Source organism: Theropithecus gelada, chromosome 5, assembly GCF_003255815.1.
Source record: "Theropithecus gelada isolate Dixy chromosome 5, Tgel_1.0, whole genome shotgun sequence".
Lineage (NCBI taxonomy): Eukaryota > Metazoa > Chordata > Mammalia > Primates > Cercopithecidae > Theropithecus > Theropithecus gelada.
In genome coordinates, this window is record NC_037672.1 from 120,085,743 (window position 1) to 120,105,135 (window position 19,393).

At 36.8% G+C, this 19,393-nt stretch overlaps 1 protein-coding gene across 3 annotated transcripts in view; it reads left to right on the forward strand.

The window, feature by feature from the left end:
• The window catches only part of SPATA5 (spermatogenesis associated 5), a 361,904-nt gene that overhangs the window by 92,648 nt on the left and 249,863 nt on the right, over nucleotides 1-19,393 (forward strand). For all 3 annotated transcript variants that reach the window (XM_025385400.1, XM_025385401.1, XM_025385403.1), the window contains exons 12-13: nucleotides 16,403-16,456; nucleotides 17,254-17,333. In XM_025385400.1, the coding sequence (XP_025241185.1) occupies nucleotides 16,403-16,456; nucleotides 17,254-17,333 (134 nt within the window). The remainder of the gene's footprint in view (nucleotides 1-16,402; nucleotides 16,457-17,253; nucleotides 17,334-19,393) is intronic.

A 19,393-nucleotide genomic window follows, 5' to 3' on the forward strand; every position in this document is an offset into this window, starting at 1 on the left:
ATTCGTTCATTGCTCTGCTCCCATTAACTGGGATAGATAATCTTTCATGATATGTAGTTGTACACTTACTTTAGGACCAGATATTAATTTTATGTAACATTGTGATGTATCCAGGTACTTAATCCACACATATAAAATCATAAATCCATTTCTGTGGACTGTATCACAAAAATATGTACCTAAATAGATTTACTATCAATTCATTTCAGAAAAGGCACACGATCATCTGTTTTGATATTACCAGGGATTTTTTTGCATAACAGAATGCATTTTCTATCTTAGAACATTGAAATCATGGGCAGTTTGAAAGCATAAAACTTCAGAGTAGTTTGTCAACTTTTGGCTTTACTTAAGATTTATATAGAATGATACTTAGGTGTGATTAAGCTGTTTGTTCTTTAAGAGTATCTTCAACATATTTTTTATTTTCTGGAAGATATTGGAGAGTAAATATAGGGGGAGGAGACCATTTATAGCATGATCACTTATGGGGAATCACAACTACAGTTTTAAAGGTTGCAGGTTTATTTGTTATTTTTTTGAGACATCGTCTCACTCTGTGGCCCAGGCTGAAGTATAGTGATGTGATCATAGCTCACCGTAACCTCAAATTCTTGGGCTCAAGCTATCCTTCTGCCTCAGCCTCCTGAGCAGCTCGGACTACAGGTGTGAGCCATCACACCAGCTAACTTTTTAACATTTTTGTAGAGACAGGGTCTCACTGTGTTGCCCAGGCTGGTCTCAAACACCTGGCCTCAAGCAGCCCTCCCACCTTAGCCTCCCAAAGTTCTGGGATTATAGGAATGAGCTGCTGTACACAGCAAAGGTTGCAGTTTTAAGGGTTGAAGTAATGAGTGATTTTGAAATTTCCCAGGACATCTTGATTTCTCCTTGGTCCTTGTCCTTTTATCAAGTGGTAATGGGGATGGCTGTTTACTGGCATTTTCTAGTCTTTTTACTGTCATCTCCATTTTTCTGTTCTTACCTTCTATATTTTACAGTTGTATATTCATAGTCTTAGAATGTTTCTTGTCTATTGGAAATCTAAAACTTATTTGAGAACCTGTGAGCCAAGTCCTTATCAAATAAGTTTTAGACTTGACTCTTAAGAGCACACTTATTTTCTTACAAACCAGTATCTTACTTTTTTTGTGATCCAAGATAATAATTTTAGGTACTACCAAGACTGCTTTCTGGACTATTCTGGAATTACTTAGAAATATATTTATTATCTTTTTTGAACATAAACATTTCATAACCATAGACAATTTCACTTTTAGTCTTTTTTTCACTATGAGGAAATCGTAAATGATTCTTTGAAAGGTTTAACTTTGTACACTGTTATATAAAATAACCAGGCACACGTTCACTTATTTGAGCTTTTTCATTAGATTTTTAGGTCACAAACAGAAAAGCCATGTGATGTTAACAAATTATCTTAATTGAGTTCATAACTCAGAGATTATTATATGTCCTAATTACTAATTTTTATTTAGTGTGGATTTTTATTCAGTTTAGAATTTAGTGTAGTTCGACAATATTATTCAATTTTTGAATCTGTGTGGAGGATATACTTAATGAATGATGGGTTTTTATTTTTCAAATTGAATATCCCTTATCAAAATGCTTCGGACCTGAAGTGTTTAGATTTTGAATTTTTTTGCATTTTGAAATATTTGCATTATACTTCCCAGTTGAGCATCCCTAATCTGAAAATTTGAAATCTAAAATGCTAAAGTGGGCATTTTCTTTGACTGTCATGTTGGAGCTCAAAATGTTTTGAATTTTGGAGCATTTTGGATTTTTAGATTTAGGGATACTCAACATGTACTATTCATTCAACTCTCCTATATGTTTAAAAACTTTTTAAATACAAAGTTGGGAATATGAAAATAATTTGCCTTCTACTAGCATTTTCATTGGTCCTTTTATTTTCATCTATTCAATGTTTGTGAGGAACGTTTTAAAGTAGCAATACCATACAGCTTATGTATGAGAAAATGGAGCCAAAGAAGTTGGGAATTCATATTCTGTTCTCTTTTTTTTTGAGATAGAGTCTTGTTCTGTAGCCCAGGCTGGAGTGCAGTAGCACTATCTCTGCTCACCATAGCCCCCACCTCCCAGGTTCAAGAGATTCTTGTGCCTCAACCTCCTGAGTAGCTGGGATTACAGGCATGCAGCACCACGCCCGGCTAATTTTTTGTATTTTTAGTGGAAACAGGGTTTCACCATGTTGCCCAGGCTGGTCTCGAACTCCTGAGCTCAGGCAATTTGCCCGCCTCACTCTCCCAAAGTTCTAGGATTACAGGCATGAGTCATTGCACCTGGCCCTGTTCTCTTTTATTTTAACTTCCTGTTTAAAAAACTTGGCAACTTTTGTTCAACCTACATGTTTGGTTTCAACCTATGTATTTGTTTTCTACAGGATTTAAGTGTTTCAAGTTAGTTTGAAATTTTGAAATAACAAATCGTACACATTTTTAAAGTGATCAGAAAAAGTAGACATACACTAGAATTCTCTAGCCAGTTAGGAAACACAAATATTTAAACAGACTGAAAGGAAAAACTCCCTATCGCTTTTCACAATGGTAGTTACTTTTAATCTTCAAGATATTTTGATAGATTTACATTTATTCCTCTAAGTTTATGAAAGAACATTTTAGCTTCCTCTATGCATCTTTTCTGAACAGGGATTAAAAGATATGTACTGTATTCAGGGTGGAGACTTCACCTTGGCTTGTGTGGGCTCTGAATGCCCTCTGGCATATATATGTGTTTTCATGTAGATTGTGACTTTTGACATGTTGTGTAAGTTTAGTTTGTTATCTGGGCTGATTACGTCAAATACTTTTCAGTTGAAATTTCCTCTCTGCTGCTTCTCTATTGCTTTTGTCTGGAGTGCTACAATAGATTAATTGCCCTGGGATAGCTGCATTGCTTTACTATATGAAGAACTGTCACTAATTCTACAAGAAGTGTGGTTAGGCCTCTGACAGGGATTTTCAGCAAAAAATTATTCTGGTGAATACAGGAATGTAATGAGCTTAGTATATCCTTGACTTTTTGGGAAATTTTCTTCTCTATACTTGTCTCAGAGAGGAGTTGTATAAAATAGATTTCATTTCCGGAAAAACCTGTGGTTTGTTCAAAGTGGTGCAGAATTCAAAGTACAGGTGCTCCCCAATTTAAGATGAATTTACTTAAGTTTTCGACTTTACAACGGTGTGAAAGTGATATGCACTCTGTGGAAATCATACTTCGAATTTTAATCTTTTTTTTTTGAGACAAAGTCTCACTCTGTCGCCCAGGTTGGAGTGCATTGGCATGATCTCGGCTGACTGCAACCTCTGCTTCCTGAGTTCAAGCAATTCTCTGCCTCAGCCTCCCAAGTAGCTGGGATTACAGGCATACGCCACCACACCCGGCTAATTTCTGTATATTTAGTAGAGACGGGGTTTCACCATGTAGGCCAGACTGGTCTTGAACTCATGACCTTGTGATCCACCTCGGCCTCCGAAAGTGCTGGGATTACAGGTCTGAGCCACCGTGCCCGGCCCAAATTTTAATCTTTTACTGAGCTAGTGATATGCAGTACAGTACTCCCTCATGATGCTGGGCAGTAACAGTGAGCCACAGCTCCCAGTCAGCCATGTGATCATGAGTGTACATAGCCAACATTTTACAATGCACTGTGTTACCACATGATTTTGTCCAACTGTAGGCCAGTGTAAGCATTCTGAGCATGTTTAAGGTGGGCTAAGCTAAAATTGATGTTCAGTAGGTTAGGTGTATTAAATGCTTTATGACTTAGGATATTTTCAATTTTTGATGAGTTTATCAGGACATAACCCCATTGTAAATCAAGGAGCATCTGTAATTACTATTTGTCATTTAACTAGATATATTAATACTCTCTTATCAAAGGTACAAGATAATCTGAAATTTTAAAATTCCAAATTCATCTTTAGACTTCTGTTTTTAAATTTTTGCATGGAAAACTGCATAGCTACCTCTTTTAATTACAGAATGCTTTAAGATTACAAATAAGGATAATGATTTTAAGAAGGTTAAGTGACTTCCAAGGTCTAAGTGGTGGTGATGGCATTGAAATTTACTCTCAGAACTTTCTGAATCGAGTCTGAGCTCTTAACCACTGTATTATACGCTCTTCCATTTTTCTTTTTGTTTTTTTAAAAAATAAAACTAGTATCCGATGGCTTTTTTCATTAATTACCCAAAGTTACCAGGGAAGGTAGCTTAAGTAGTTTCTGTAGGGTAGGTTCAGAGAAGTGGAAAGATGTTAATATGTTTCTGGGAACTGATTTGAAAAATAATTTTGTTTCTCTAGGACAAAGAAAACAGAAAAAAAACATGGCTTTGGTCTAGGAGTAGAAGTTAATAGGAAAGGGTAATCATGGCCAAAGATACAGGAAACTGTTGAATGAAATAGAAGTGCCTGGAAAAAGACTAATGGTGGGATAATGTGGAGCTTAAAATTTACCTGTTAGTATATAATTTGTGCCCTTGATATCGAGTAAGTCCCGATGAAAAGAACACTAAGCTAGAATTCACATAGCTTGGATTTACTTCCTAACCTTAGCACTTTTTAGTTTTGCAACCTTAAGCAAGTTCTGTAAGTCTCATTTTTTTAATCCAGAAAATATAACATTTGTACATTATAAACTTTGGAGAGCATTATATTTAAAAAGGCAAATGAAAAAGTTTTGTGGGGGGCATAACACCCCACTCCTTGGGTGTGGGCTTCTTTCCAAAGAATTTCATATGGAAAGAGGGGAGGCGAAGAGCTACTGTACAGTTGTGAAACCTGACAAACCATACCACAGCCAGATGATCAAGGTTAACATCTTCAGTGATAAGTAATGCTGGCAGTACAGTTGATGCTTTGAACAACATGGGCTTGAACTCAGTGGGTCCACTTACATGCACTTTTTTTTTTTTTTCAGTACAGTTGGCCTTCCTTTTTGGTAGGTTCCACAACCAAACACAGATTGAAAATACAGTACTTGTGGTATATGGAAACTCCCAAATAAGGAGGGCTAACTATGTATCCTCAGGTTCCGCAGGCTGACTACGGGACTTGAGTATGTATACATTTTGGTATCCACAGTGGTCCTGGAACCAGTTCCCGTGGATACTGAGGAATGACTATATATATCCTTAGATGATGTGGTGAGAATAGCACTTTATTTCTGTTGTCTTCCTCCTGAGTGTTCGTAACCCTTGTCCAGCCATGAGAAAAACTTTAGGCAAACCCAAGTTAAAAGACATTCTGTAAAATCACTAACTAGTACCCTCAAAACTGAAGGTAATCAAAAACCAGGGAAGTTTGAGAAACTGTCACCACCAAGGAAACATGATAGCTAAATGTAATGTTACAATATTCTGGGTAGGATGCTGGAATGAAAAAAAAAAAGGACATTAGGGAAAAACTAAGGAAATCTGAATAACTGTGGTCTTTAGTTTAATAATAATATATCAATCTGGGTTCATTGATTGTAACAAATATACCATGCAAATAGGAGATAGTAGTAATAAGGGAAACAGTGTACTGGGGTGGGTGGGCATATGGGAGCTGTTTGTACTATATGCTCAATTCTTCTGTAAATCTTAAACTTTGCTAAAAAAAAAATATTTAAATAAATTTTGAGGTCAGTATCATAGATCTGGGCATATTGTAGATGAAATAATTGAAGTTTAAAAGGCTAACTCTGAGTTCTGTACTGCAGTGAACGGATGTATGGAGTAAGGCAAAGAAGAATCATGAAGAAGATTGTGGATTTCATGGGTGAGGGCTTTGATGACCTCTCCTATTCATAGTCCCCCTGCCCATAATGATAGTGGAAAGTTACTGGGAAAAGCCCTGAGAGGAACTTGGCTGGGGAACCTGGGTTTGGGGCTGCCCTGAACTTGCCTGTTTCACTGCACTTCTCAGTTGAAGCCTATAAAGGTGTGTGTTAGTTCTGGCCCCAAACCCAGACCCCAACACTATAAAGAACTCTTTCTCTTAGTGTTTTGGTTATTTTTTCTTTCATCTTGGGTGCAGCTTCCAGTTTAGTCTCACCAGGAACTATGTCATTTCATGCCTTTTGTGGATCCTAACTCTATATTCTCCTTCTGTAGGTTTATTACTATTCGGGCTTATCTAGAGTCTGAAACCTTTTGAGTTTCCATTTAATTTCCTTTAGAGTTTTGTTTTGTTTTAACTTTAAAAATTCCCTTGACTTCACCAAATAGTGTTGTGTCATGTGCCTTATTTGCTTAAATTGGCAGTTATTAATGTCAGTATTAAACAAAGACATATACTTAGTTTTATCCCTGTTTGAATGACTATTAGAGAATAACTAATAGTAACCTGTAATTATTGGGACAAGTGGAATAGTTATTGTGCCATTGTCAGTTTTACAAGGTTATGAAGACGTTAGATTTACTGAAATTTGTCATTATTTGTACAGTATACTATGTTAAAGTTGTGGCATCATATGTTAAGACTATATATACGTTAATTATGTGAGTTAGGCTTTTATCAGTTGATAAAGCTGATATATAAAAAAAGATGTTTTGATGTGAAAATATCCCATAAATAACATTTATCTAAAAGCAGAAAATGACAATAAGAACTATAACAAAACCTTTAGCGTTTGGAATCTAAGAAGACCTAGAGAGATTTGGAAAGAGAAGAATAATTTTAGACTTGCAAGAAGTTTGAAAATAAGCAAATTTTATTGTTGGTTTTTTTTTTATTCATGGATAAATTAGCTAATGGAGAGAGACTGGTTTTTTTTTTTTTCATCTTAATTCCTTTTTGAATGAAATTTAGAGATGAAATAAATATTACAGTGTTATGTCTGTAACACTTCAAAAAATATTTATACAAGTTTTACAACTGGAATAACAAAAATGTGTTAAGCACCTTCTCTGTGTGTCAGGCACTGTACATAGTAAACAAAGATATATTAGATGGGCTCCTCGTTATGTATCAACTCATAATTTAGTGGGGGAGATTTTGACTCAACAACTAATATGAAGAAACGGGTAACATGTAGAATCTGCAGCTCTTGGTTGTTGATTGTATGTGAGAAATGAGAAAGAAAATAAGTCAAAGGTGATAAAAATTTTTACTGTCAATGACTGGCAGATGGAAATATCCTAACTCCAGGGAGAAGAGGAGAAACAGGTTGGAGGTGAGATAGAAAATACCTGTTGAATTTGAAATACCTTTGGGACAAAATGTTGAATATGGCCTAAAGGCAGTTGTAGGTATGGATTTGTAGCTCAAGAGGATGATCATTTAGAGAGATGAAAATATGGAAATGGAGATGAAAATATGGAAATTGGAAACCAGTGTTTGAGATTCTGCAGGGAAGTCAGTAAAGGAGACTGAGAGTGACAAAAGTAGTCATTAATAACAGAAGGGGATTTCATGGGCATGTATATATGTGTAAATGCACATTTTACAACTTGCTTAATTGTAGCCAGCATGGTCCCTGCAATGTAAGTTCTGAAGAAATGTGTCATTTTTCTTTTTCCTGAATAGAGTCAATGAATTTGGGGAAGGATTGTATTATACTTTTTGAGAGGAACAGCTCGAATTCTGTTCTCTTTCCTGCCAGCCCCTCTTGCATTTTAGGGTTTTTACTTGCCCACAGCATTCTTGCCTAGTAATTAAAACCTATTTTCAAACTCTTTGAAGTGCTTTCCCAGAATGGCCTTCTGTATGTGCTGATACTGTACTTTTTATTAATTTTCAAGTTCCTTTACTCACATTACATATATGTAATTCTATCTCATGTGAGTTTGGGTTTTTATGAGCATATTCCATAACGTTTAACCATAGTTAACACTTAGGTTAACTTGCCTTCCCCAGACATTTTAGAACTTATAAAAACTTCATTTGAATTGTAATAGCTAAAAGCACCAGGCAGGTGTCAGACACATTTAAAAAGCCCTTGGGAGGACTGAAAAAAACCCAGTAGTGATTAAAGGGGCAAAATTGTAAAAACATAAGGTGTAAATATTGTACTTGAGTTTGTGACTGATATGGTGTAAAATAATGAAGCACAGTAAAAGATAAGTCAGGTTTACTTCTCACTAGATTAATAGAACAGCTGGACAAATATTTTCACATGTGTTTATGATATTTTTGTTATTTTGTAAACTTGAATACTTGAAATATTGGCCATGGAATGTTAAAAATAACGCTATTAAAAATAACTCAATTAATGGTAGTTATTAATGGCAGTTTTTCTTGATCATTCTTATCAGTAAAGCACATGCTATCTAAGAGGTAAAATATGTGGCAAGACTAACATACATTTTTTTAAAGTAACATAACTTGCGAGCAAATATGGGACTCAGACTATACTATATATACCTTAGTTAGATATAAATGGTCTCTTGTTTATAATGGGTACTAATAAAATTCTTATTTTCCAATTAGCCTATGCTACCATCTATTAAGAAAGAATTAGACTTCACCATTGCCACCTGATCTGCTCACCAGAAATACATTTGAATTTGAATTGCTAATACTGTGTAAAATCTTGTGTTTTAAATTTTAAAAATTATTTTTAGCAGCCAGCTTTGTCTAGCCCCAAATTAACTTTCATCTAAAAATCTTGAGACATTTCATGTCTCTTTTAAGGACTTAGAGAGAACAGGACATCATAATTTTTAGAAAGAGTACTGGTTTGGAAACCACAATTCTACATTCTTATTATTTCTGCCATTTAACTTGCTCTAGGACTTTTGGCATATTACTCACCTTCTTTGTACTTTTAGTGAGTAGGTTTTTAGGTGAGTAGGTTAGACTAAGTGACTCCTAAAGCCCTTCTGCTAATAATATTCTATGAGTAGTCATAGTACTTGTACTTTAATCTGTTGCGTATCTTTTGTGCAGATGGTGGCCAAATATTTGGGGCAGTTTCCCTGTCAAGTGTAACAGTTAAAAGACTTGTATCCCAGTTCTGCCATTTGCTAAGCTGTGTGACTTTGGAAAAATTACTTCACCTCTTTGCACTTAATATTTTTTTCTGTAAAATTGTAGTAACAGTATACAACTCAGAAAACTGTTGCACAGCGGTAAAAGGGATAAGACGTAGTAAGCATATAGAAAGATTCCACAAAATTAGTATATGCTGATTGCTACTCTCTTCATTTTTAAGAAATTGATGTATGTTTGACCTCAAATGGAGCAAAAAATATGGCATCACAGCTTATGATTCCTTAAGTTTTCTGTTAGTAGTAAAGTGTAATATTTATCTTTGAAACTGAATATAGACTTTTTAATTCTTTGTACCAAAATACGGTGATTTTTGGCAACTTAAACTTCAAGCTGAAAATAACCTCCCTTGGTAATGAAATTGCTCTGACTTCCCATAAAACTCGAGACCAATGCAACATATGAGTTCAGCTACTTGGGTTGCATTTTGCAGGCCATCCAGGTAAGATTCATCAGTACATAGTTCTGTAGAAAGTCATATTTTCTAGGGACCCTGCAGTCTTTTCATTATGCCTTATTAGTAACACTTGACTTGAATTATTGCAATGCATATTTTCTTCACAGTGCCAGATTTTCAAGTTAGAGTTTCAAATGTCTTAAATTTTTTTCTTTCTGTTTTGTTTTGTTTTGGAGGAAAAAGCATGGTTTCATTCTTATCCACCCGTCCTGTAGTCCATCTTTCTGTGGCAGTGGAGTGACCCTTCAATCAGTTGAAGCTTTATACTATGTTTTCACATTTTCAAACAAAACATCAAGAATGTTTACCTCTATTAATTATTTATTAATAAACCATATTAATCTTTCTATTGATACCGAGATATTGACATTGTACTCAGCAGAGAAAAAATTCATGAAATGACCATAATCTTGTACTTTCTAACATTGAAGACTAGGTTGTCTTTGTCATTACAGAGAACAACGACCATTTTTCCAGGGTCTCTAACCTCTTTCCTTCAGTTAAGCCAGATAATTAAAAAGCAGTGTATATACATTGAGTTATATTGCCTGAATAAAGAAATCTCTTCGCTGGATTATTATTTTATGCCATATCCTTGACTTTTACAGACAATTGCTGTAAGAACAACAGCAATAATGTATAGTTGGCATGATGGTAATTGCAATAAAAACAGTGACCCCATCAATTTCCTTTCTGATTATTGTCAGGCCACAGTTTGCCTCAACAGTTGCTCTAAACTGAGTAAAATCTGCATCAAAATTTGTTACTATCCCTAACCCCTCAACAAAAACACACTTTGCTGTTTATCTAAAGCTTGTTTTATTGGGTGAACCCTGATCTTTGTTTTAGTGTTCACTTTCTTAATTCCTTGTCCACAGTCCCCTTTGTGTAAAACTTAATTTATCACATGTAAACGAAAAGTACTAGTTTTGTTTATTTGACTTTATATTATGTTATGAATAGGCATTTCTTGCTTTGTACTACAATCATTTGAAATCTACATCTACAGAAATGCCTGTAGAACTATTAATATTTGCTTTATATATTTGGGTGCTCCACTGTTGGGTGCATGTTTTTAGTTTTGTTACATCTTCTCGCTACTTTGACCTTTTATAAATCATTATATAATGACTTTCTTTGTCTCTTTTTACAAGTTGTGACTTAAAGTCTGTTTTATCTGATATAAATATAGCTACTCCTGCTCGTTTTTGGTTTCCATTTGCATGGAATATCATTTTCCATTCCTTCACTGTTAGTCTATATGTGCTCTTATAGGTGAAGTGAGTTTCTTCTAGGCATCATATCATAGTTGAGTCTTTTTTTTTTTTTTTGAAATGGAGTCTCACTCTGTTGCCCAGACCGGAGTGCAGTGGCACACTCTCGGCTCACTGCAACCTGCGCCTCTTGGTTTTAAGAGATTCTTCTGCCTCAGCTTGCTGAGTAACTAGGATTACAGGCACCTGTCACCATGCCTGGCTAATTGTTTTAGTAAAGATGGGGTTTCACCAAGTTGGTCAGGCTGGTCTCGAACTCTTGACCTAGTGATCCACCTGTCTCAGCCTCTCAAAGTGCTGGAATTACAGGTGTGAGGGTCTTGTTTTTTAATCCATTCAGCCACTCTTGGTCTTTTAAGTAGAGAAGTTAGTTTATTTACATTCAATTTTAATATTGATAGGCGAGGCCTTACTTTGACCATTTTGATACTTTTTTTTGGTATTATGTAACTCTTCTTTTTGTTTCCTTCTTTCTTACTGTCTTCTTTTGTAGCTGAGTGATTTTTCTCTGGTAGCATGTTTTAATTTGTCCTTTTTTATTTTTAGTGTATATATTACAGTTTTTAGTTTTGTAATTTCCTTGAGTCTTACAAAAATATTAACTCTTTCAAACTGGTACCAACTTAACTTTGATTACAAGATCAGAAACAAATTAAAACAAAAATTTGTACATCTTAACTTCCTCTCCTTCAACATTTTGAATTTTTGATTTTACAACTTGCCTTTTTTATATCGTCTCTTAACAAATTGTGCTTGTAATTATTTTTGATAGTTTTGTATTTTCTTTTTACTAAAGATATAAATGATTTAAGAACTATGATTATCGTATTAGTATAACAACAATGTTCTTTTCTTTTGATTTGAAGAACTCTGATTAGCCTTTTTTATAGGACAGGTCTAGTAGCGATACATTTCCTCAGCTTTTTTTTTTTTGCCTGGGAAAGTCTTTATCTTGTTTCTGAAGGATAGTTTTGCTGGGTACACTATTCTTTGTTAAGTTTTTAATTTTCTTTCAGCACTCTGAAGCATTTCACTCCCTCCAACCCTAAGGTTCCCACTGAAAATTCTGCTGCCAGGTATATTGGATCTTCCTTATACGTTATTTGTTTCTTTTCCTTTTCTGCTTTCAGGATCCTTTATCTTTGATCTGTGTGAGTTTAATTATAAATCTTGGGTTGTTTTTTATTTTGGAGAGGGGAGGTTGAGCCTGGTTGGTGACCTTTAACCTTCATGTATGTGGATATTTATATCTTTTCAAGCCTTGGAAAGTTTTTTGTTTTTCTTTGAATAAGCTTTCTACCCCTTTGTCTTTCTCAGTTTTTTCTTTAACTTCAATAACCTGAATATTTGTTCTTTTGATGATGTCTCATAGCTCCCATAAACTGTTCATTTCTTTTCATTCTTTTTGCTTTTTTCTCTGTGTTTTCAAATAGTTGGGCTTCAAGCTCACTGATTCTTTCTTCCTTTTGATCAGTCCTGCTGTTGATATTCTCTATTCCATTTTTCGTTTTGCTCATTGTATTTTCCAGCTCCAGAATTTTTGTTTGGTTTTGTTTATGATTTCAGTATCTCTGTTAAATTTCCCTGATACATTTCTGAATTGATTCTCTCTGTTTTCTTGAAGTCCATTGAGCTTTCTTAAAACAAGTATTTTGAATTCCTTGTCTAAAAGATCACATATCTCTATAACTTAAAGGTTGGCCTTTGGTGCCTCATGTCCATTTGTTGAGATCTTATTACCCAGAATCTTCTTGATGCTTGTGAAATTGCAGGCTGTCTGTGCATTGAGGGATTATGTATTTAGTTTAGTCTTCACAGTCTTCCTTTGTTTGTGCCTGTCCTTCTTTAGAGACCTTCCAAGGATTCTAAGCCAACTGAGTATTGTGTTTCCTGAGCCTGTGACCACTTCAGCTATCTAAACACTAGGAGACTGTATTAGGGTTCTCCAGAGGGACAGAACTAATAGGATTATGTGTATATGAAAAGGAGTTTTTTAAGGAGAATTGACACATATGATCACAAGGTGATATGAGTCAAAAAATTTGCCATCTGTAAGCTGAGGAGCAATGAAGCCAGGAGTGGCTCAGTTCAAGTCCCAAAGCCTCTAAGTTAGGGAAGCTGACAGTATATCCTTCAGTCAGTGGCTGAAGGCCTGAGAGCCAATGGCAAACTGCTGGTGTAGGTCCAAGACTCTAAAGGGCGAAGAATCTGGAGTTTGATATTCAAGGGCAGGAAGCATCCCGCACAGAAGAAAGATGAAAGCCAGAAGACTCAGCAAGCTGGCTTATTTCATCTTCTTCCGCCTGCTTTTTCTAGCCACACTGGCAGCAGATTGGATAGTACCCACCCACATTGAGGGTGGGGTTTGCCTCAGTCCACTGACCCAAGTGCTAATCTCCTCCAGCAACATCCTCACAGACACAGCCAGAAATAATATGTCGCATCCTTCAGTTCAGTCAAGTTGACACTTAATATTTACCATCACAGAGACTCTCTGAGCGCAGGCTTGCCACAAATCTCACAGGGTCTCTTTAGTTGATATGGCTTTCTGGCCCAGATGGACCTGGAGTAGACCCAAGGCAGATACTTGGGCTGCATGGAAATGCTGGCCAGGGATCTGAGTCTGGAAGACTATCCCAGTCGCCCAGATGAGTATGCCTTTCAGCATATTTCTGCATAGGCAGGATGGCCTGCTAACTGCAGTAAGAAGGCCTAGAGTTGAGCCTGGGCTGCTTTGGGATCTGCTGTGTGAAGGAGGCTGGCCCCGACTTATTTGCTCAGATCAGCATGCATCACTCAGCTGGTCACTGCAAAAGTGCTTGACTGTAACAGTGGGGGCTGGTACTGAGACGGGGCTCCCTTGGAATCTGCAGTGGGATGGAGGTTGGTGTTCTTGTCACATTGGCTCAGATGAGCATGTGTCTCCCGGCAGGTCCCTACATAGATGGGATAGCTCCCAGACTGCAGCGGGAGGGGCTGGAGCTAAGACTGAGCCCCCTTGGACTTTACTGTAGGGACAGATTTGGGAAGCTTGTCTTGCTGGCTCACAGTGGCATGCATCTCCCAGCAGGTCTCAGCACAGATAGGATAGTTCCTCTACTGCACTGGGTGGGGCTGAGACTGGGTCTTCTCAGGGTATGTTGTGGGATAGAGGCTGGTGAGCCTGTCAGGGAGGATCAGAGTCCTGGGCCATGAGATTTGTGTGAATCTCCCCCTGGGTTCTTGTGTAAGCAGCTATGAGCCAGGATCTCAGCTAGGGAGGCCTGGAGCGGTGCCACAGTTCAACGTCCAGGTTCACTACTGAGATGAGTATCAGCGGGCTGATGAGCTTTTCTGCCAAGTCATTAGTATGCATGATTTCTCTGAACTCTTTGGCAGATGATTTTGGTTGCAGGCTCAAAGTCAAATGGGGCTATAGTCAAGCCCCTTGAGGGACAGGGGTACTTCTGGGCTTGAATGCAAAAGCAAGCTTAGCAGAGCAGATCAGCCACTTAGGTGTTAGTGTACCCTCTCTAAGTGACCCTCCTATGTCTTAGGGTTTCACAGTTATGGATGGATGGATAATTCTTTTTATTGGGGGCATATATGAGCAGGTTACCTTCTGTTTCACCAAGACGTCACTCTATGAACTATATACTTAAGAGAAATTGCTACACTGAATATGTTGAGCATCCTTTTTTTTTATGGATTAAGTCATTATTGTGAACATTAAAAATAGTAATGTTACTTTGGGAGGCCAAGGCGGGCGGATCATGAGGTCAGGAGATCGAGACCATCCTGGCTAATATGGTGAAACCCTGTCTCTACTAAAAGTACAAAAAATTAGCCGGGTGTGGTGGCGGGCAACTGTAGTCCCAGCTACTCGGGAGGCTGAGGCAGGAGAATGGTGTGAACCCGGGAGGCGGAGCTTACAGTGAGCCAAGATCACGCCACTGCACTCCAGTCTGGGCGACAGTGCAAGACTCCGTCTCAAAAAAAAATTGGTAGTGTTAAGTCAAATTTGAATTATTCTGTACCCCACTCTCTCTCATCTTCACATTTTGCTATCCACAACAAATTAATTTAAATTTTTGATTGTTTTTGTGGTTATCTTCTCATTTCCATTGTACTCATTTGTCTTACACTTGTTCCTCATTATTTTTCCCCTTTACTATTCTAAACATTACTGGTCTCTCAACTTCTCTCAACTCTTAATGTTCCTCCTAACCATCTTTTATACTGTGGCCAGAATCATCTTTCATTAATATCCCTGTTATCACTTAACTTTCATAAAACCCTTCCTATGGCTTACAGGATAAAATCTGAACCCCTGCCTCCCACTTTAAGTAGCTTTATTGATTGCCACAATCTCCCTGCACCCTATGCTTCATGTGAAGTAAATTCTTATATCAGTTCTGTTCAAGTGTATTTGTTGTATGTAATTTAAAAGTCAATGAACTGTGCATAAAGACCTTAAGAGCTCTTCTACAACAAAGTTCATATAGTAACATCTATTTTGGCACATCAGAGATCTTTTTGATTTCTTCCTGGGTCTTGATGTATTTCATATTTTTGAGGGTGTGAATAAATCAACTAAGGACTCACCTGAAATGTTACTTTCAATTCCTTGACTCTAAGGAGTTTCTTCTGTATGTTTTGATGGTACCTGTGCATTGCTCTATCATAGTACTTGTCATACTGTCTGCTAATTTTCCTTGTAATATGGTGTTTTATATGAAGCCAAATACTGCCCATACCAGTTTGGGATTAGTTAACATTCTGCTAGGGTTTGCCTACGTCTTTCAGTCAGTCAGATTTTTAAAAATTAATATAAATTGTTTAGGAAATACTTAAGTCAGTGTCTGGTTATATCCTAGGAATTGGCTGGACCCGTGAACTGCATGGAATAGAATATGAATCTTGTTCAAAGTAAGGGTGTGTGTATGTGTGTGTGCGCATGCATGCTCGTGCACACACAGTGAGAGGGAGAGAGAGACACACACGTCTGTTGTTCTTTGGGATGTATGAGGAACTGTGTCAGAATAGCCAGATGCTGGGAGAAACATCCCCACAGCTGAGGTCATCTATCATTATGGGACAATTTAATTCATAACTTCTTGGGGTGACAGTGTATCCTAAGAAAGTAGTTTTGTATGTGGTAAAAAAAAGTCTACTGTGTTTCTTACAGTATTTGACATTCTGGGTATTTGAGAAATAAGAAAAATATTAAAGTTCAGAAATATTAATGTCAAAAAATGCACATCTCCAGATCTGATAAGTAGACTTGCTTAGAACTAGCCAGTGGTTAGGCCTGGGAATATGTGGATGTTACCTATTTGTTTGTCTTCCAAATGGCTGTTCCATCTTCTGTGCCTAGCACCACATCTGATATAGTGTAAAAATGTGGATAGATTTATAGACAGATGATGAATAAGTTGTTAAAATATTATGATTAGTCACAGCCTTTCCTTTGTATTGATGTGTGGTTTTTGGAACATAGAATGGCTTTCACTTTTAAGGCATAAATAACACACAGAGAAAATAAGCATACTAAAGGGATTAATAAGCAGATTTTGTTTCTTTTCTCTTTTGTGTATATTTTTTCTACTTCATTGGAAGAAATACATGATTGCATTTATAAAGACACTGAACAGTTGTTTTCTTTTCATGCAGGGACCTGAATTAATGAATAAATATGTTGGTGAATCTGAAAGAGCAGTTAGAGAGGTAAGAAATTGTGCCTTATAGTGGCACTCAGCACACGAGAATCACACTTCTGTCCTGTGCAGTTTCCCTTTTGTTTTAGGTAACAGACTTTCGCATTTCCAAAGCCAGATCTTAGTGGTATTTTTTTTTCTTCAGGTGAATATTATTTTATTATTTAAAAATGCAGTTTTGATCATCTGCAATACTTCAGTTTTGTTTTTAAACATCGTATTACCAGCCCTTATTTTTACCAAATAAAGATTTTTTTAAACTATCATTTTTTTCTGATAATAAGAGCCAGCATTTCTGTTAAAATAGTTAATGCTGTTACTAATAGTTAATAATACCTATCATTTATTGAGCTCTTACTGTTTCAGGCATTGTGCCAAATGCTTTGTGTTCTTTTTTAAATTCAATTATTAAAATAACTTTCTGAGGTAGGTGTTTGTTATCATCTCCATTTTATAGATGTAGAAATCGAGGCTTACAGAAGTGAAGCTAACTGCTGAAAGTCACATAGTTACTAGTAGTGGAGCTGGGATTTTAGCTGAAATTTTCTGATTGCTTAGCTGAATTGCCTCCTTCACATCTATATGAATATGTATTGGTAGTCTTGTCTCTTTAAGCACTATTGAAGGGGATACTTTTACATCCATTATAAAGTTCTGAGCATCTATTATAAGGTCTATACAAAGTGACTAGGCTTGTTGACTTGTACCTAATAAATATGGTTCTAAATATAGTTTTAAAACACAAACCAACTACAGAATTTTCTAGTGTTTGCTTATCTTTAGTTAATGTGGCACTCTTTCCCCCAGACCTTCCGAAAAGCAAGAGCAGTGGCGCCTTCCATTATTTTCTTTGATGAATTGGATGCCTTAGCAGTTGAAAGGGGCAGGTAAGTATTTAATAGCACTGCTGTTATATAATAATATCATGTTACATAATAGCAATTATGGTATAAATAACATTTCGTATACAACTTTTATCTATGAGTACATTTGGCCTAAAACAGTTTTCAGTTTATGTAATTTTTTCCTCTTATACCCATTAAATTATTTCATGTAATCACTGTATAATACTTTTATCCATATTGGATAAAAGCCACTGATACCTGTTTGGGCATTTGAGTTAATTTTTATAGTTTATATCAACAGATTCTTCTGAGTATTGTCTATCAAAATTAGGGTTATTGTAAACATACAATCAGAACTGTAAATAAAACTGGATTAATCATAATTCTTGTAGTAGAACAGAATTATAATAAAATACATTATACAGATTTTAAAATTCTCTGGAATAAACGTTTCCTAAAATAAAATTAAATAGAATATAAATTAGTATTAATAGTTTTGCTCCAGAATCTCAGGCAGTAAAGAGGATTATCTATGATGTCATTTCAAACAAATATATATACACGCGCGCACACACACACATACATATATCAGAACTATTCATAAGTATATGTTTTTTTCCACTACAAATGTATAGTGGTCCTTTAATATGTACTAAAAGTGGTTCATATTGGGTAACATAAATTCATGTACTTCGTGCACAGTTTCTTGATGTGTATATTGATTATAAAATTTTTTGCTGATGGTAATTACAGTGAAGGGTGAAGACAACTTACAAGTGTCATTAGTGTGATATGAAACATTGCTGTTATCATCCTTCTTAGTTAGAGCTGCCTCATATGATGAGAGTATAAATTGTCATTAGGAACCTATCATTAGGAGGTAGACTGCTATATTAGTCCATGTTCATGCTGCTGATAAAGACATACTCGAGACTGGGTAATTTATAAAGAAAAAGAGGTTTAATGGACTTACAGTTCCACGTGGCTGGGAGACCTCATAATCATGGTGGAAGATGAAAGACATCTCTTAGATGGTGACAGGCAAGAGAGAATGAGAGCCAAGTGAAAGGGGAAACCCCTTATAAAACCATCAGGTCAGGCCTCACGGTGGGTTACACCTGTAATCCCAGCACTTTGGGAGGCTGAGGTGGGTGAATCATTTTGAGGTCAGGAGTTTGAGACTAGCCTGGCCCATATGGTGAAACCCTATCTCTACTAAAAATATAGAAATTAGCCGGGCGTGGTGTTGGGTGCCTGTAATTCCAGCTACTTGGCAGGCTGAGGCAGGAGAATCACTTGAGCCCGGGAGGTGGAGGTTGCGATGAGCTGAGACTGCGCCATTGCACTCCAGCCTGGGCAACAAGAGCGAAACTCCATCTCAAAAAACAAAAGAAAACAAAAAATCAGATCTTGTGAGACTGATTCACTACCATGAAAACATTATAGGGGAAACCGCCCCCATGATTCAATTATCGCCCACTGGGTCCCTCCCGCAACATGCGGGAATTATGGGAGCTACAATTCAAGATGAGATTTGGGTGGAGACACAGCCAAACCATATCATTCTGCCCCTGGACCCTTAAAATCTCATATCTTCACATTTCAAAATCAATCATGCCTTCTCAGCAGTCCCCCAAAGTCTTAACTCATTTCAGCATTAACTCAAAAGTCCACAGACCAAAGTCTCATCTGAGACAAGTCAAGTCCCTACCACCTATGAGCCTATAAAATCAAAAGCAAATTAGTTACTTCCTAGACATTACAGAGGTACAGGCATTGGATAAATACACCCATTCTAAGTGGGAGAAATTGGCCAAAACGAAGGGACTAAAGGCCCCATGCAAGTCCAAAATCCAGCAGGGCAGTCAAATCTTAATGCTTCAAAATGATCTCCTTTGATCCTTGCCTCACATCCATGTCACACTGATGCAAGAGAGGGGTTCCCATGGTCTTGGGCAATTCTGCCTCTGTGGCTTAGCAGGGTACAACCTCCTTCCGGTTGCTTTCACGGGCTGGTGTTGAGTATCTGCAGCAACACAGTGCCACAGGCACATGGTGCAAGCTGTCAGTGGACCTACCATTCTAGGGTGTGGAGGATGGTG